This window comes from Ovis canadensis, chromosome 2 (assembly GCF_042477335.2).
Source record: "Ovis canadensis isolate MfBH-ARS-UI-01 breed Bighorn chromosome 2, ARS-UI_OviCan_v2, whole genome shotgun sequence".
Taxonomy (NCBI): domain Eukaryota; kingdom Metazoa; phylum Chordata; class Mammalia; order Artiodactyla; family Bovidae; genus Ovis; species Ovis canadensis.
The window spans coordinates 251196249-251213904 of record NC_091246.1 but is presented as its reverse complement, the minus strand read 5'-3'; the positions used below and the strand labels follow the sequence as shown (position 1 = coordinate 251213904).

The following is a 17656-nucleotide window of genomic DNA, read 5'->3' as shown; positions in this document are numbered from 1 at the left end:
GGAGAAAAGCAGAAACAGGGCCTCTGACCAAGGTGTGTGTGGTCTGCCGGAACTAAGGGTGCGGGCCTATGTGTGCTCAGAGTCTGCCGGGAGCCAGCGTGAGGAATCCCACCGGTGACAAGGTCATGAGGGAGGAAGCTGACATACGCAAGGAGGTGATCAGACTTCGGGAGTTCCCCCTGGCATTTCCTGAGCATGTACCCCCAAAACCAAAAATCTGCCGGCCTTTGTACTCTGGTTTTCCACTCTTCTGATATTCTCTGGAAAAAAGTCAACTCAGGGCTTTAGTCTTCTGCATTTGAAAGGGATGTTTCAGTTAAACCCCCTCTGATAGCTCTCTAGCTTGCCTAACAGGTTCCCCAGACCTCTTACAGCTTGTGAATTGCTTACAGCCCCCCAACCGCGAGAGGCACAAAGCTTAAAAGCATCTTAAAGATACAGAGCCTTTTCTAAAGAGTTAAAAATTATATTGGTAGAGGGTTTTCACTGTTGACTCAATGATTGCCGCCAGGCCTCCGTATTCTTTATCTTTTAGGTACCTGGGAGGATGTTAACCAATGTAAACGGGATGTGGAAAAAGATATAGTTTTGATGTTAGCAACACTAGACTTTTGAGTTAATTACTTTTCTCTTTGTTATATATCACTGCACTCCTCTTGTGTCCTTGCTATGTAAGAATGTAACTTTAGTGCTTTCTGAGAGTGGCACCAGACTTTGGGAAGATCAACACAAATAAGTCTTCTGGTTGATAAACCCTTATCAGAAAAAAGGCTGTAAAATGTTAATTGGCCCTTTTGGCCAGAAGATGATGTAAATCACCTAAGACTTGTGTATACAATTAGGTATGCAGCGAGAAAAGCCTGGTTTTGATAAGAGTCTGGGCTGCTAACGCTGCATAACTTTGTGTTACCCATTGATCTCCGTGTTTTATTAAAAGTATAAAAGGCCTTCTGAACAACAGAGGACGGAGTCAGTCGCTGGACTGGTTTCCCCCATGTCTCTCTCTCTCTTTTTCCTTTTCCTCTTTACTTTAATTTCAGGCTGAATTCCCATCTGGGGCGCAGAGGGAGCCTAAGGAGAGGCACCCTTAGATATCCAAGCGAGCACCGGTGGCCCAACGTAGATGGTGCCAATTCCTTGTCTGGAATTTTATTGGTCTTCCGCGTAATCCAAGTTATTCAGCCCTCTTTCTCCACTTAATTTTCCTACTACACTATTTCTTCCTAATCTGATCTTATGTTAATAAATAAATAAGTCTTTCCTCGCCAATGCCGTCCACGCTTCGAATTCCCTGGATCCACCGGGGCTGGACCCCGGCAAGAGTCATGGCCGACTCTGCGACCCCAAGGACTGTAGCCCACCAGGCTCCTCTGTCCACGGGATTTCTCAGGCAAGAATACTGGAGTGGGTTGCCATTTCCTTTTCCAGGGAGTCTTCCTGGATTGGGGATCAAACTCAAGTCTCCTGCGTTGGCAGGCAGACTTTTTCCCCACTGAGCCACCTGGGAAGCCCCTAGAAACTAAGCAGAAAACCATAAAATGACAACCATGTGCTCATATAACAAGACCTCAGTACTGAGCTTATTTTGAGGGCATCTCTATGTAAAATGCCAACGTGCTCGTCCAGCAAGCCTTTCTTGGGCACCTGGGGGTTTGGCACTGAACACAACAGACAGGACTCCACACACACATCACTTCCATCTGGAAAAGAAAGGCCAGCAAGAGGCAAAGAGATTCTTCCAAAGAAGAGAAAGCAAGCAGGGAGGGTGCAGAGAAGACCAGGCGGAAGTGCTGTAATTTAAATCCTGTGGACAGGAGAGTCCTCTTGGACAAGGTGTGCGGAAAGCAGTGGCCTGAAGGGAGTGAGGGAGAGGGTCAGGCAGAGATCCCAGGGACAGACAGGGAGCGGTGAGTGTAAAGGCCCTGTGGCAGGCAGAGGGCCGAGACTGTTGCAGGAACAGCCAGGAGGCCACTGAGGCTGGAGCAGAGCGAGCGAGGGAGAGGGTGAGCCAAGGGCATGGCAGAGGGGAACCTGCCGGCCCTGGCAAGGACTCCGGCTTCAAAGTCTGGGTTCCACCGGGCCATCGGAGGGCTCGGGCAGGGCAGGACTCCCGTCTGAACAGGAGGTCCCTGGCTGCCGCGTGCACCAAAAGCACAAGCCAGGAGACCTGCTCGGGGTGGTGGTGGTGGGGGGGGGGTGGCCTCTGCAGTAATTTAGGTGAGAAATGCTACCGGCTCAGGCCATGGGGTTGCAGTGGACAGAGTCTGGACCTGCTCCAAAGGTTCAGTTCAGTTCAGTCGCTCAGTTGTGTCCGAGTCTTTGCGACCCCATGGACTGCAGCATGCCAGGCCTCCCTGTCCATCACCAACTCCTGGAGCTTGCTCAAAGTCATGTCCATAGAGTCGGTGGTGCCGTCAGCTAAAGGTTTAGACATTGTTCTAAAGGCAGATACCACAAAAGCAAGAGGGCAGAAGTGAGAAGCCAAGGATGCTGACACCAAGGTTTCTGGCTGAACACCTGGAAGGAAAGAGGTGCCACCAGCCGGGTGGGGACAGCTGCAGGACTGGCGAAGATTCAGCGCTCAGCATCCCATACATTAGGTTTGGAGTGATGATTAGATAGATGGCAGGATGTTCAAGACTGGAATTCAGAGGACATGGTGTATCGATCAGGTTCATTGTAATGATGTTTTAACACCCTGGGGGGCTTGATGGCTTGGAGGGGACAGTCCTCCCAGGGTCAGCCAATTCCTAGGGGGAGTCAACAGCTTTTGGAGGAGCCCACCTTTCATACGCAAACCAACCAACCTCAAGTCCACGGCTGCTTCTAACTCTCCCACCGGAAGCCAGTATTTCCTCTGCCTGAAATCAACTAGGGCCAGCACCAGGCAAGCAAGGACAGCATCATGCCCTGATCCCGCCAGGCTTCCTCACACTAGTCAGTCCTTTCTCCTGCCTGCTGTGTCTTTCCACCAAAACCTCGATCACGGCTCAGGCTGCCCCTGGCTCCTCTGCAGATTGACCCCCTCTGGTGCTTCCTCCCCACCCCGTGGCCCTGCATGGCCTGCCTCTCATCGCCGGGGTAGCCGAGTAATGTCAACACTTTCTTGCGATGACATTGACCTCTCTGTGTCACCACTCAGTCAGCTGTATAAATTAAGACCTGGGCACACATCACACAGCCAGGACAGAGATCCACGTGTGAGACTCGGGAGCGGGGAGGTGGTGGTTAAAGCTGTGAGACCAGAGGAGCCAGCGTAGACAGAGAAGAGCCTGGAGGACCGGCCCCAGGACAACCTGACGTCAGGAAGATGGGGAGACTCGTCCAAGGGAGCTGAGGAGGGGCAGGGGGACTGGGGTGAGGGTGTCCAGGAAGCAAAGGCTTCAAGGACGAGGGAGGGGATCGTCTGAGTCAACGGATACAGAGGGCAGGTGGGGCCTCAGGAGGACTGATCGCTGGATTTTATCACCTGGAGGCACGGGTTCGAGTCTCGGTCTGGGAAGATCCCACATGCCTCAGAGCAACTGAGCCTGTGAACCACGACTGCTGGGCCCTAACGCCGCAACTACTGAAGCCCGTGCGCCCTGGAGCCCGGCTACACAAGAGAAGCCAAGTGCAGTGAGAAGCCTGCACACAACCACAGAGTGGACAATTGGGAAGAGCCCACGCGGCGACCAAGGCCCCGCGCAGCCAAAAATAAAGAAATAAGTGACCCTTCTAAAAACCAGGAGGCAGCTTCAGCGGGCTGGGAGCACGGGGCCTGCCTGAACTAGGGGCAAGGTGGCGGGCTGGTGAAAACAGACCAGTGTTTCCCGAGTTGCTGAAAAGGGGAGGGAGAGATACGCTGGTGACCAGAGGGAGGGCTAGGGCTGAGAGGGCGCCGGCTCACGGGGTGTGCCGGGCGATGGGGACACCTGGCGCTCTGAGTCAGACACCCCTGGCTGGGCTTAAGGCCCAACTCTATAAAGTCAAAGCACCAGGTACAGTCTGTGGAGCCTACGGGACAAGTTCCGGGCTAAGCCCACATGTGAACCATCTCATGCAGTCCTCCCAACTGCCCCACAGCCATCACAAGGCGGGTGACCCATTAAACAGATGAGGACACTGAGGCTCGGGGGCGTCTAAGTCACTTCCCCGAGGAGCCAGAATGTGAGGCAGCGGCTACTGCCCGGCTCTCGGCTCTCTGCCTGCCAGGCACTATCATCCCAGCTTGTTTGGGCTCTACGCTCCGAATCCAGGGAGACAGGACACAGCCCGCAGCCCGCAAGTCTGCCGCGGCAACCACAGGAGGTCTGCCAGCATGTCAGCTGCTGCATTAGGGCTGGGGGGCCCCACCAGAGCGCCCCAACTCCCTCCCGGTGCCTCTCACCCCTCCTCCATCAAGCATCCCCTCGCCGATCCTGGGGCCGGAGGGGAAGAGGAGGAAGGCAGGCTGCCCAAGAGGAAGCCCTCACCGTGGCGGTCAAGGCCATCTTCACTTCGTCCTTGCCAGCCCCTGCCAGTCCCTACACCTGGGCACCTCCCACCACCCAGCTTCCCAGGCAGCCAGAAGATCTATTAATCCTTGTGGGCCCCCAAAGTCACCTGAGACTTTTGTGCCTCCCTGCACAGACTGACCACCCTCATCCTAACAGGAGACTTCTCACCCTGCTAGACTCCACTCAAGCACCCCTCCTCCTCTGTGAAGCCTTCCCTGAGGGCCCACCCCCACTCCACACGCTCCCTCTGCCCTGCAGTGCCCTGTCTGGCTCTCTGCCCAAGGCACACACTCCTCTGCAGGAGTGTCCCTTCCCTCCCCCGGGAGACTAGGTTACCCATGAGGCAGAACCTGGATCTGAGTCATCTCTGGGTCCCCAGGTCCGGTCCAGGGCCACACACAGTCGGGGTGTGAGTGGGGTGGGGGGGGAGGTGAGAGGAAAGGGAGATTCAAGGATGGATGGCAGGATGGAGTGAATGAGCAGGCAGAGAGGAGGGTAGATGGGGTGGGCGGAGAGAAGGGGTGGGGTGGGCGGAGGGAAGGGTGGTGGTTAAATAATGGAGTGGGCGGGGGTGGGCTGGTGGGCTGAGTGGATGGGTAGATGCAGGCGGGGATGAGTAGATCAGTGCAGGCCGAGAACGGATGGACAGAGAGGAAGGGGGGAGGCGGATGAATGGATCCATGGACTCAAGGTTCTTTGGTGCTCCCTTCCTGCCAGGAATTCTCAGACAGATGACCCTGGAGCCCCTCAGCCACAAGGAAGGGCTCTGCAGGCCCAGGCTCCAGGTCTGGATTGCCAGGATAGGGGGGACAGGGGGGCGGGGATGTCAGTCACCCCGCTGCTCAGCAGCTCAACATCACAATTCTGCAGCTGGGCTGCCACAGAGCCAGCAGGCAGACAGGCGGGAGGACCAATGCGTGGCCTGGAGGCAGGGAATGGGGATGGAGCCTCCAGCTGCTGGGACAGGCCCAGAAGGACTGGCCTCTCCCTGGGGCATCTGTGGGCACATACCTCCACCCCCGGGGGCCGTCCCCAAGCAGGGTTCTCCCTGGCTGTTCAAAATCCACGCTCACATGCAGCTGGGAGGAGGTGAGGCACGGCTTCCCAGCCCCTCAGATGGGGAACTGGAGGCTGGTGGACCCGGGGAGAGCGCGTTCCTGGCTCCAGCCGCCCCGCCGGCGCCGCCCTGCCGCGCCACCCACCTGACAGGCTGCCGGGGCCCATCTGCTGAGCCAGGATGGCCTTGAGTTTCTTGATCTCCTCCTGGTACTCGCGCAGCAGGGCGTCCTTCGGGTCCTCGTTGATGCGCGGCTTGTTCCGGATGTTCTTGGCTCGGTTGGCGTAGCGCAGCGTGCTGAGCGTCTCGTCGTAGTTGTTGTCGGCGGGCGACAGGCAGGCCACCATCAGCGTCTTGGTGTTGCCGCCCAGTGAGTCCTGGAGCAGCCGGGTCAGCTTCGAGTCCCGGTAGGGGATGTGTCTGCAGCGCCCGTCCACCAGGGCCGAGATGACGTTGCCCAGCGCCGACAGAGACAGGTTGATCTTGGTGGCCTCCTTGAGCCGCTCCCCCGTGGCGCCCGTCTTGGACTGCCGCTCGCTGCCCGCCAAGTCCACCAGGTTCAGCTTGCCCGCGCGGAGGTGGTCCTTGCCCCGCTCGTCTGCAGACAGACCAGACAGAGGAGTGAGGGGCCTGGGGTGTGGCGACCCGTTGCAGGAAGGAGGCTCTGGGTGCTCCCCACCCACCAAGGGTCTCATAGGAGCCCCATGAAGAGGGCCGCTAGGATTGTGCCCACGTTACAGGCGAGAAAAGTGAAGCTCAGAAAGGGCCTGTGACTTGCCCAAGGTCACATGGCTTGCTAAGCGGTCAGAATCCCGGGCCGACCCTCCAGGGAGCAGGGGCTGGGAGGCGCACGCTGTTCCCTGAGGGCCCGGGGTTTCTTGCTGCCACCGCGACAGCTCCTAGGCGTTTCCTGTGAGGCAAAGGCGGTGGAGGGTGGGAGGTGGGGCGTGGGGTAAGGGGACCGGTCTGGGTCTCCAGGAAGCTGCTGCCCTTCAGTGCAGAAAAATATCAGCTTCGGAGACCCTGGGATCCAGTTCCCATCCAAGCCCTGCCTCCTACTTGCTATGTGACCTTGGCAGAGCCGTATCCTGCCCTGATCTTCAATTCTCACACCGACAAAATGAGGCTGACAACCGCTCCTCAGCAGGGCTGGCCGACGGAAGGGGTAAACAGACAGCACTGTCATGGAGCCCACTCCGGGCGCGGCACACAGCAGGGCTTCGTGCCCCCTGAGAACACGCCCAGGACGGCAGGGACCACGGCTGCGCTGGCAGGTGCACCCAGATGCCGGGTGCCTTGGGAGCAGGGGCCCAGAGCATCGCTTGCGCTTGCGAAGACCCGAGGGATCCAGTCTGGGTACTATCCCTCGGGAGCTGCGGGCGTCTCAGCCTTCTCTCGGTAACACGGGAACCAAGACCACCCTCAAGGGTCGCGCCTGCCACACAGCTGGTGCTCCTGGGGTGAGATGAGAGGAGGGGAGGGAACTTCCGCCTTGGTTTCCTGCTCGTTGAAACCACAACTGTCCCGGCTTTGCCCAGGAACACAGCTACCCGCAGTGAAGAAAAGGTCTGGCTGATGCCTAGTGGAGTCTTGGGCATGCAAGGGGCTGCTTGATTCTTTGGGCTTTTTTTTTAAGCAGCAGCGGGCAGGAAGGACTTGGAGACACCCTTCTGGACAGTTCTTTGCAGAATGTACCAGGTGCCTTAGACAGGTTTGCACCCTCATCCCAGGAGGCCTGCTCCAGGAAAGCTGAGGTGACTCTAAAAGCAGGAAAGGTTTTGTGCACAAAAATGTTCATCGCTGCATCATTTCCAACACAGAGAAACTGGAAATGGGCGTGGGGTGGGGAGAGGAGGACCATCCATCCACCTCCCGTGGTCAGGAAGACGCGGCAGGAACGCCGTGGGAACATTCGTAAGGGACGGCATGGGGAAGAAACTTCAGATTCAGTTGTGGTTAAAATTTTCTTGGGAAAAAAAGGACGAAAAGAACATATGCTCAGGTGTTAACAGTTAGTTGTGTCTGTAACTTCTCCTACTTTTCTCTTAACTCTTAAATGTCTTCATTTGAACCTCTTTGGGGCTTCCCTGGTGGCTCAGCTGGTAAAGAATCTGCCTGCAATTCGGGAGACCTGGGTTCGATCCCTGGGTTGGGAACCTCTTTTATCATGAAAACAATAAACATCTTAAAAATTCTTTTAAAACCTGCTTGCAGGCAGCCTGCCTCATCCTGCAAACTCATCTGCAGAGACCGAGAAGCCTCCACAGGGCCGTGCGCCCCTCCCTTCCTCACCTGTCCTCACCCTGCCGGGTCCCAGCTCCCCACCCACAGCGTCAGTCATCACACGAAGATGAGGCCGCACTGCCACCGCAGGCCCCGTGTCTGCACCCGGGGGGGGCGACTCTGGTTCAGGGGGGTTGGCCTGGGGCCAGGTCAGCCCACAGCTGGGCATCATGCTGCCTTGACCTTGGGCTAGGATCTCTCCAGAACTGCGTTCCTATGTGAGCCGAGGCTGCTCCCTGCTCCACTGCTCTCTGGAGTTCTGTCTGGGATGAATGAGCCACACACTCGGAGGCAGCTGCAGTGTGAGTGTGGAAAACCCAGATGTCAAAGCAACCTGGGTTCAAGTCCCAGCTCCACCTCTTGGCAGTTAAGCGGAGACTTGCAGCGTGTAAGTGGGACCTTGAACCAGCAGGTCCCTTATTTCTCAGAGCCTCGTTTCCTGGCCTGTCAGTGGGAGTTGTAAGGCCTGCCTGCGTTTGGGACTCTGCTGTGAGACTTCAACAGAATGAGGTGTGAAAAGGGCTCAGCACTGCACCCACAGGTGGCCTGCCATAAACGAGTACTTCTTCCTGTCTTTCCTCTTCCCCTTCTCAGTAACATTTCCAGGAAGAGAGAGAGAAAAAAAGGAAGAGTGAGTAGAGAGCATCTCAGGAGTAGAGAGCATCACAGAAAGAGGAGAATCCAAGAGTTCCGGGTGGCGAGGACTTCCTTGGTGGTCCAGTGGTTAGGAATCCACCTTCCAGGGCAGGGGATGCAGGTTTGATCCTGGCTGGGGAACTGTTACAATAAGATCCCACGTGCCGTGGGGCAACCAAGCCTGGGAGCCACGACTAGAGAGCCGGTCCTACACCAAACAGCACGTGTGCAGCCGCTAAAACCCGACGCAGCCAAAATAAACAAATACTCTAAAGTACTGGATAGGGGAAAAAAAAAAACCAGCAAGAGTTCTGGGTGGCACATGCTCTGGGGGACAGACCCCTGGGACAGAGGCCCAGCTCAGAGACTTTCTAGTTGTGTGACCTCAGTTTCCTCATCTGTAAGATGGGGATGCTATCAGTATCCACCTCCTGGGGTGGTAAGGAGCAAATGGGCCAATGCACACACATTGCCTGGCAGGGAGCAAGTGCACCATAGCAATTGCCGGTGTTATTACTGGTGGTGGTAATGCTGTCTCTCCTTTAAACACGGGTCCTGGCACAGGGATGGGCCTCGCGAAATTCCTCCGGGCAATCCCAGCATCTCCTCCCAGCTGGGGCCCTGGCGGCTCCCAGAGGTGAAGGGTCTGGGTGCTTAGGAGTGGGCGTCGGGCTTGGGAGATCCAGCCCCTCCAACCCCGCCCGGCCTCACGCACCCACGGCGTAGATCTCGATGCTGATGGTGAAGATGGAGTGGGAACGAGAGGAGTCCTTGTTCATCAGGGTGCAGCCCACCGAGCGGTTCTTGCAGCCCGCCTCCACGATGCGCTCGCACTGGGCCACGCTGCGCACCGTGTGAATGGACAGCCCCTTCACGTACACCCCCTTCTCCGGGTGCTCCTTCAGCTGCGGGCAGGAGACTCGGGTCAGGGCTCCCCAGGGAAAGGCCCGTCAGTGCCCACCACGTCTGCCCTCCTACGGGGCAGGTTGGCACCTCGAATTCCCCTGTCACAGACCAGGTAGAACAGCCTCAAGGTCACCCCCGCCACTTCCTCACTGTGTGACCTCGGGCCAGCCACATCACCTCCCTGAGCCTCAGTTTCCACATCTGTGAAATGGACATTTCCTAGGGAGGTGGTGGGGACTCTGTAAACCAAGGCCCGTGCAATGCACGGCAGGCAATGCCTAGCACCTGGCCAGGGCTCCCTGAACGGCCGTCGCGGGCCTCACTGCTGCTGTTGGTGCGCTGGTTGTGGAGGCGGTTTCCAGACCCAGTGGTCGTTCACCCGAGGCCTGAGTGCTTCTCGCCTGCCTTGCCAACATGGCTTCTGCCCACGTCTCTCTGCCGCGGCTCCAGGGCAACAGGAATGCTCCCAAACCCATGGACCATGGCGTGTGAAGGGCCGTCTGCTGCCCAGAGCCCCCGCTGGCCCACAGCTCAGCCTGGCCCGTGGCTCCCTCCAGCCCTCAGCAGGACAGCAGCGAGTAAATTAATTTATCTGACTGCTGCTCGCTCACTCTCCAGGCAGCCAAGCTGTTGTGCTGCTGACACAGAGCTGTGAAACGCAATATTTTTCCAGTGTGAGAGGAAATACAAACCACTCTGGCAGAAGCAAGAATGAACTGGGACAGAAGTCATCTGTCCGCGGCTCTGAGCCAGGGCAGGCTCGTATGTTGTGCCCCGGGGCGGCTTCAGGGTCACAGGTGGGGTTGGACCCCTGCTGCAGAGTTGGGGGGGCTGGGGGGGCGGTGAGTGAGGGTGGCCAGCACCGGCTTGCCCTCGCTGCCCCAGTCTGGAGAAGGAGCCAGACCCAGACTAAAGGATCGGGTCTCAGCGAACAGGCACAGAAGGCTAAGTGACTGACTTGCTGGAGGCAGCAGTGGATGACTCCAGAGGCTGGGATTAGGACAGACTCTGCAGCGGCGTCCCTGGTGGCTCAGCAAGTAAAGAATCTGCCCGCAACGCGGGAGACCTGGGTTCGATCCCTGGGTTGGGAAGATCCGCTGGAGAAGGGAAAGGCTACCGACTCGAGGATCCTGGCCTGGAGAATTCCATGGACTGTATAGTCCACCAGGTTGCAAAGAGCCGGACACGTCTGAGCGACTTTCACTGCAGCGCCCTGGAGGATGACACAGGGCTGACCTTGACCTTGGAGGTGGCTGTGAGGATGGAGCCCAAAGGCCAGAAGCGGGAGACGCGGCCCACCGAGCAGGGCTGGAGGGCAGCCTGGGAGGTGTGCACGTGCTGCAGCTGGGCACGCGGTGGGTGGGTGAGGGGATGGTGCTCCCAGCCTCGGGAGAACGCAGCTTCTCGTCTGCACTCAGACAGGCCCGGGCTAGACACTTGATCCTGACTTGCTACTTTTTAGGGAAGTCACTTTGCCTCTCTTGGCCTCGGTCTCATCTTTAAAGAGAAAGTGAAATTGCACAGTCGTGTCCGACTCTTTGTGACCCCAGGGACTAGCCCACCAGGCTCCTCCATCCATGGGATTTTCCAGACTAGAGTACTGGAGTGGGTTGCCATTGCTTTCTCCAGGGGATCTTCCCGACCCAGGGACTGAACCCCGGTCTCCCTCATTACAGGCAGATGCTTTACCATCTGAGCCACCAGGGAAGTCCACCTGTAAAGTGAGGATGATAAACCCTGTTCCCCACAGGGCTACTGGGAGGGCTAAGAAGACAGTGGATCTACAGGAAGCTCTGAGGGAGCTTGGAGGGGGTTCAGAGAACCCAGATATGGAGGTGAGGCCATTGCTCTCCACAGAGAGACGACCCTGACATAAGGGTTTCCCCTACTCCTATTTTTAGGGCCTACCTCATCTCCTGAGCCCTCCCCACCGGCGCCCGCTGTTCCCGCCCCCACCCTCCTCTGGAGTGTCAGCCGCCAGCTGTGCCCCGCGTTCCTTGGTAACTGCTCCTCCCAAATGCCAGGCCGGCCCGGTCGCCATGGCAACCAGCTGGGATGCAGCCGGGTGGGCAGGCGCGCCTGCTGTGTGCAGGAGCAGGACCACGCTGCCAGTCCAGAGTCAGGATGTGTCCCCGTGGAGGAAGGGGGTCCTCGTCACCCAGTGCTGAGCAGGGTTCTCTGGGGGCGGTTCGTGGTGGTTGGGGGGAGGGGGTATAATCCGCTTCCCGCCTCCTTGCTGACTCCAGCGATCCAATCTCCTCTAATGACCAGCATTATCAGGCCCTGCATTGTGCCGCAGAACCCGGCCACCTGGGCGCAAATTCCACCTCTGCCCTTTACTGACTGTACCCTTGGGCCGGTTCACACCTAGGCAACTAGGAGCCTCAGGCTCCTCTTCTGTAATAAAGGATAAAAACAGCAGCTCCTCCTGAGGCTATGGTCAGGCTTACACAAGAACCCAGTTGCACCTCCCGGGAGAGAGTTCGGTGCACCCAAGGCGGGGGTCTCTGAGCACATCAGTTATAGGTGACCCTCTACCTCCAGGCTTACCAGGTTGGAGGCCTGGAGGCCAGCTGGGCCAAGTGCATGAGCTGCCAGCCCTGGGCACTGCCCCCCTCCAGGGCCTGGTTAACCTAGCCTATCCTAGGGTCCAGGGTGGGGAGGAAGGGGAGGGGACCCCTTGCTGCTGTCCCCATTTCCCTGTCTGGGGGCTGAGTGATGACTCAGCTGCTCCAGCTCCAGGAGAGAGAAGACAGTGGAAAGACCGCAGGGGGTGTCTGGAGGCTCCCGTGTAGAAAGGGCAAATCGCTGTGTCTGTGAGCTGAGGAGGAGGGGGCTGGGGCCAGGTCCTGGGCTGGATGGGGACTGGGGGAGCTGGCACCCAGGAGGTGGACCTGCCATGATCTGCAGGCTGGCATCTCCCGGGTCAGCCGTCTCTGCTGAATGGATGCATCTGCTGAATGCACGTCCCCCCCTCGAATGGAACCCTGTCGCTGGCTTCTCATGGCCCCCCAGGTTTCCTATATTGCCCACCCCAAAAAGTCTGGGAAGAAAAAGCACCTGACCACTCAGATCCTGCACGCTCTGGTACCAACACCATTACTAGCAACTTGCTGTGTGACTTTGGCCAAGTCCCTTCCCCTCCCTGGGACTCAGTTTCCTCATCTCCACCAAGAAAAGACTGTGGACTTAGAAGCTCTCTAAGGGTCTTTCTGGCTCTAATTTTTAAGGAGTTTTTCCACCATGCGATCAGTACAAACAAAAAAGTGTACAAAAAAAGTGTTTTTTTTTTTTTCAAAACAGCTCCTCCTTGGGGGTCAGATGTGTTTGGGTGGGGCATTTAATGGTTGCAGGTCAGAGAGGAACTCACAGCCCCTCCAAATGAAGCCAGGACAAGTGTGGGGGGCTCTGGAGCTGAGCAGGGAAACAGCCCTGTCTCACGTGGATGGGGGTGGGGCAGGAACGAGGTCACAATGTCCGGCTCAGTCTGGAGGTCAGGGAGGGTCCAGAGGACTGGACCTTATTTGTTTCTGGACCTTATCAGCAGCCCCTTATCTGCTTCTGCCCCCCCACCCCTCACTGGCTATCAAGGCCTGTGCCCAGGGGAGATTCAGGCAGTCTGAGCCACAGAAAACGTCCAACCCTGACCCTGGAGCTTCCTAATCCAGCGGCCTCAGGCAAGTCCCCATCTCTTTCCCAGCCTCCTTTTCTTATCTACAGGATGGGGATCTCCATAGCAACCTTCCAAGACTGATGCTCATTAAGGACTGACACTCCCCCAGCATAAGCATTCTGACTCTGGACTGGGGAAGGTAGGTCAACCTCCACCGCTGGTTGTGGGCCTCTCGGTGGGAAGGTCCAGTAGTCAGATAAGAAGCCCCAGAGGCTGGAAGCAGTCACTGGCACGCTGGCCACAGATCTGGGTCGGTCTCCCCTCCTCAGGCTCCTCCTGGAACTGGACTGGGCCCTTCTGGCATTTAGAGTCTCAGATAGGAGACATGGCCCAGCCTTGCCCAGAGGTCCCAGACCTGGCCCAGCCTTGCTAACCACCCGGCTGTCCAGTCCTGGCAGGTGACTTGGTCTCGCTGGGCTCCCCAAGGGGTCAGGCCTGCTTTGTCCATCTTGGCAGGGCTGGGCACACTAGTGGGCCCTGGGGGCCCTTCCCCATATCTCCTCCAGGACCCCCTCACCCACCCCAGTGAGGCTGCACCCAACCCACCTCGAGCTTCTGCTTAGCGTCTGTGCCCAGCAGGTCCCGGACATCTTCATTGTAGATCTCCAGGTAGGAGGCCCGGACCAGGAACTTGGTGTTCTCTGCACACTGCAGGGAGCAGCCGGGAAGAACAGAGACACCTGAACACCCGCTGCCTGGTGGTCACGGGCAGACATCGTGGCAAGACACGGCGGCAGGAGGCGGGACGTCAAGGGGAACGGCCTCCCTGACCTCACCTGGCCCTGCCTGCCTGGCAAGCAGTCCCCTCCTCTCTGGCTGACTGGGCCCTCAAGCGTCTCAGAGTGGCATCACTTCATGCTGCTAAGGGCTCACTCTCCCTCTGCACTCTACAGGCCTCGTGGGAAAGAAAAGGGCCCCACCGTGACAGCAGGGAGACTGAGACTGTGGGCTTAAGGCCTGGATCCAGCACCGGCCCTGGGCTAATCCCTGGCAGCTCTTCCAGTCGCTTGCGGGTCATCAGAACGAGTCCCAGTGCAGCACAGCAGGCTCTGCAGCTGACTAGTCCCTGCTTTGTTATTTCTCAGATGCGGGAATCTCTGAACCTTCACGAGTGGGCAGCAGGGCATGGCTCACCGGTCATCTGGACACCGGGATTGCTGGTCTGGGCCCAGCCCATAAGGGCTCCCGGTCTTGGATGCCCTATGTCAAAACCGAGGGTAACAGCTACCTCCTGGGCTAGGGTCGCAGCGAGATAATTGTGCAAGTGTTCTGCACACTGCTTGGTCTGCAGCAACTGGCCCACGAGAAGGGGAAGCTCTGATCACTTACAGCCGCGTCTCAGGCCAGCGCTCCGGGTCATCATACCCACATGAAATATCACACGAAGTGTTAAAATTCCAAAAATGGCAGGAGAAAAACGTAGAACTGGTAGAATTTTCTCAGCTTTAAGCTCTCCCATCACCGCTTCACAAACTAGAGGCTGCCTCTGCCCATCTGGGCCGCGGCTAGGCCGGCTCTGGCCACATCCCACATCCCAGGTCAGAAGTGCGCCGGGATTGTTCACGGTAATGCCTGGGGCGCCCCGCCCCGCCCCTGCCATCCGCCAGGCCCATTACCTGGACGCTTTCGAAAACGTGCTCGAAGGCCCGGGGGATGATGCCTCTGTGGCAGGCCGGGTCTGGCAGGCCCTGCATGGTGAAGGACTTCCCGCTGCCTGTCTGGCCGTAGGCAAAGATGGTGCCGTTGTAGCCCTCAGTGACGCCCTGCAAGGGGGGACACAGCCCGGCACTCAGCTGGCCCAGCACGGCCGCGCTCAGGGCTGCTTCCTGACACAGGGACCGGCGCACCCACCCCCCGCAGTTGTCCCACCATGGTGGTGCTGGGCGCGGGTGGGCCGTGCAGAAATGGAGGCGGCTCTGCTGGTGGGGTAGGAGACCGTCCCTGCGTCTGGCTAAGAGCCTGGTGCCATCCTCTGCTGCCTGTGCCCTTGGCCTGTTCTCATCCAGGGGCGTGGGGCCTCGGCGTCCTCACTGGTGCCAGAGGGTCAGGATAGCACTGGGCAGTGGGGCTGCTGCCGTTTAGTTCTCGGTCGCGTCCGACTCTTTCTGACCCCGTGGACCGCAGCCCGCCAGGCTCTTCTGTCCATGATTCTCCAGGCGAGAGTACTGGAGTGGGTTGCCACTTCCTTCTCCAGGGGATCCTCTTGACCCAGGGATCGAACCCAGGTCTCCTGCACTGGCAGGAAGCCCGTTGAGAGCTGTGCTTGGGAACGATTTCCTGCCCTGGCACTCGAAATGCTGGCACACGGAGGTAGGCGCCCCCTGCACACGGAGGTAGGTGCTCCCCAAGCGTCTGCTGGAACGGGTGGGAGATGGTCCTTCTATGAGGTGCAGGTGCCTGCAATGATGGAGTTCAGGCTGGGCGAGGAGAGGGAGAGAGGGAAAGTGCAGGAAGAGCCAGGCAAACTTTCCGGGAAGGTGGGCGAGGGCGGAGAACAGGGGAACAGAAAGGGTGGCTTGGATTTCGACAGGCGAGAGGAGGAGGAAGGCTTTCAAGGCTGATGTGACCGCTGGAGCAAAGCCTCGAGGGGCGGGGCGGGAGGCTGAGAGCAGGTGGACCTGGGGCGAGGGGGATGGAGACAAAGCTGGGAAGGAGGAGGAGGCAAACCAGGGTGGCACTCCCCCAGGGCGACCCTCGTTCACCGAGGCCATTGTTCACTGCATAGGTTCCATCTCTCTTCTCTGCGAGGGGATCGTGCTCTGGGTGGGGACCAAGCCCTGAACAAGGGAGACACTCCACTCCCTGCCCTCACCCAGCTCATGAGGCCACACATTCTAGAACTTAGCGTGGGGAGGGGGACTCCTGTGCCAGAAGGTGGGCCTGGAGAGCTGTGCCCAGGCCTCGAGGGCCCAGCTGGCATCTGCAAAGACCCGTCCTGCAGACCACTGCAGGGCTTGGGGTCCCCAGGGGCTGCAGGGGAAGGAAGACCGGAAGTCACGATCCAGAGCTCATCAGACGGCCTAGGGTTGGGGGGGTGGGCATGGAAGCGATGGCAGACCAGTCACCCAACCAGAAGGCCAGAGGCAGGGGCACATGGAGCCCCAGGGACAACATGCTGCAGTGCCTGGACTATCAATGTCACCAGGCCTGGAGGAGAGGCTCCATATCGAAGTAAATATTTCACACGCGCTGTGCAGTAGGGCAGCCACCAGGCACCCCAGAGGGGTGCCTCATGCCACTGAGGAAGGTTAAAACTTTAAAATATTTTTTAAAAATGTAAAATCTTCCACTTTCCATTTAAAAACCAAAGCAGTGTAAAATGGTTTCCCATTAAACACGAATTTACTTTTGGTGTTTCATTTCATTTGAACTGTTGACACTTAAGCACCTAAATTGCGACGTGCTGTAAGTGTGAAACACACACCTGATTTCGAAGGCTTACAGTGAAGAAAGAATGTTTGATATCTCTCTGATAGCTATTATGCCATGATAATATCTATTATCAGGCTTTCTTGAAATGACATTTGGGATTCTATTGGGTCAAGTAAAATGTATCATTAAAATTAATTTTCCTTTCACTTTTTAAAATGTGCTGTGCTTAGTTACTCAGTCATGTCCGACTCTCTGTAATCCCATGGACTGTAGCCTGCCCGGCTCCTCTGTCCATGTGGATTATCCAGGCAAGAAAACTGGAGTGGGTTGCCCTGCTCTGCCCTGGGGGATCTTCCCCATCCAGAGATCGAACCCAGGTCTCTCATATTGTAAGCAGATTCTTTACCATCTGAGCCACCAGGGAAGCCCAAGAATATTGGAGTGGGTAGCCTTTCCCTTCCCCAGAGGATCTTCCCAACCCAGGAATTAAACCAGGGTCTCCTGCATTGCAGGCAGATTCTTTACTAGCTGAGCTAACAGGGAAGCCCTTTTAAAATGTGGCTACTAGAAAAATTTCCATTATGTCTGTGGCTCATGTGACATTTGTATTGGAAAGGCTGGCTCGAGAGCTGTGCCATCCCCAGTGGTAGCCACTGGCCACATGTGGTTACTTAAATTTAACTTACGATTAAATAAAACTAAGATTCAGTTCCTCAGAAGCACTAACCTCACGTCAGGTGCTCACTTGCCATGTATGGCTGGCGGTCCCTAATTGGACAGCCCAGATCCAGAACATTTCCGCCACTGCGGAAGTTCTGCAGAACCACGCTGCTGTGGAGCGAAGTGGAAGACAACCTTACCTGCATTCTTCAGGCAAAACACAAAATTTCAAAAACGCTTCACCCATTAAGTGATACTCCAGACCTGCCAGGGACACGTACACATGCGGAGCGGGTCCTAAGTGTCAGCCACTCTGTCCTCCCAAGTTTTGCCAAGTTCCCCCATATTGTTGTTTACTGAATGATTTTCATGAAATCAAACTGTTACTTAGTTGACCGTCTTTATAACTTGGTGTCATCCTCTGCAATAACTCTCGTGAGGCTGCTATTAGAGGTCGGATTTTTTCTACTTAGCACCTGTGCTAAATTGCCTCATGCCCCCTGTCCTCTCCCAAACGGCTCTGTGCTCCATCGAGGGGCCAAATTCTACCGCGTCGATGTCTCTGGGAACCAGGTCTGTCCTTGGTCTGTC

At 57.3% G+C, this 17656-nt stretch overlaps 1 protein-coding gene across 1 annotated transcript in view; it reads right to left on the bottom strand.

Annotated features, from left to right (window-relative positions):
- The window catches only part of KIF17 (kinesin family member 17), a 51175-nt gene that overhangs the window by 30550 nt on the left and 2969 nt on the right, over positions 1 to 17656 (bottom strand). The window contains exons 2-5 of the mRNA XM_069579088.1: positions 14650 to 14796; positions 13580 to 13681; positions 9170 to 9359; positions 5681 to 6133 (exon numbers count right to left, since the gene is read on the bottom strand). Coding sequence (XP_069435189.1) covers positions 5681 to 6133; positions 9170 to 9359; positions 13580 to 13681; positions 14650 to 14796 — 892 coding nt within the window. The remainder of the gene's footprint in view (positions 1 to 5680; positions 6134 to 9169; positions 9360 to 13579; positions 13682 to 14649; positions 14797 to 17656) is intronic.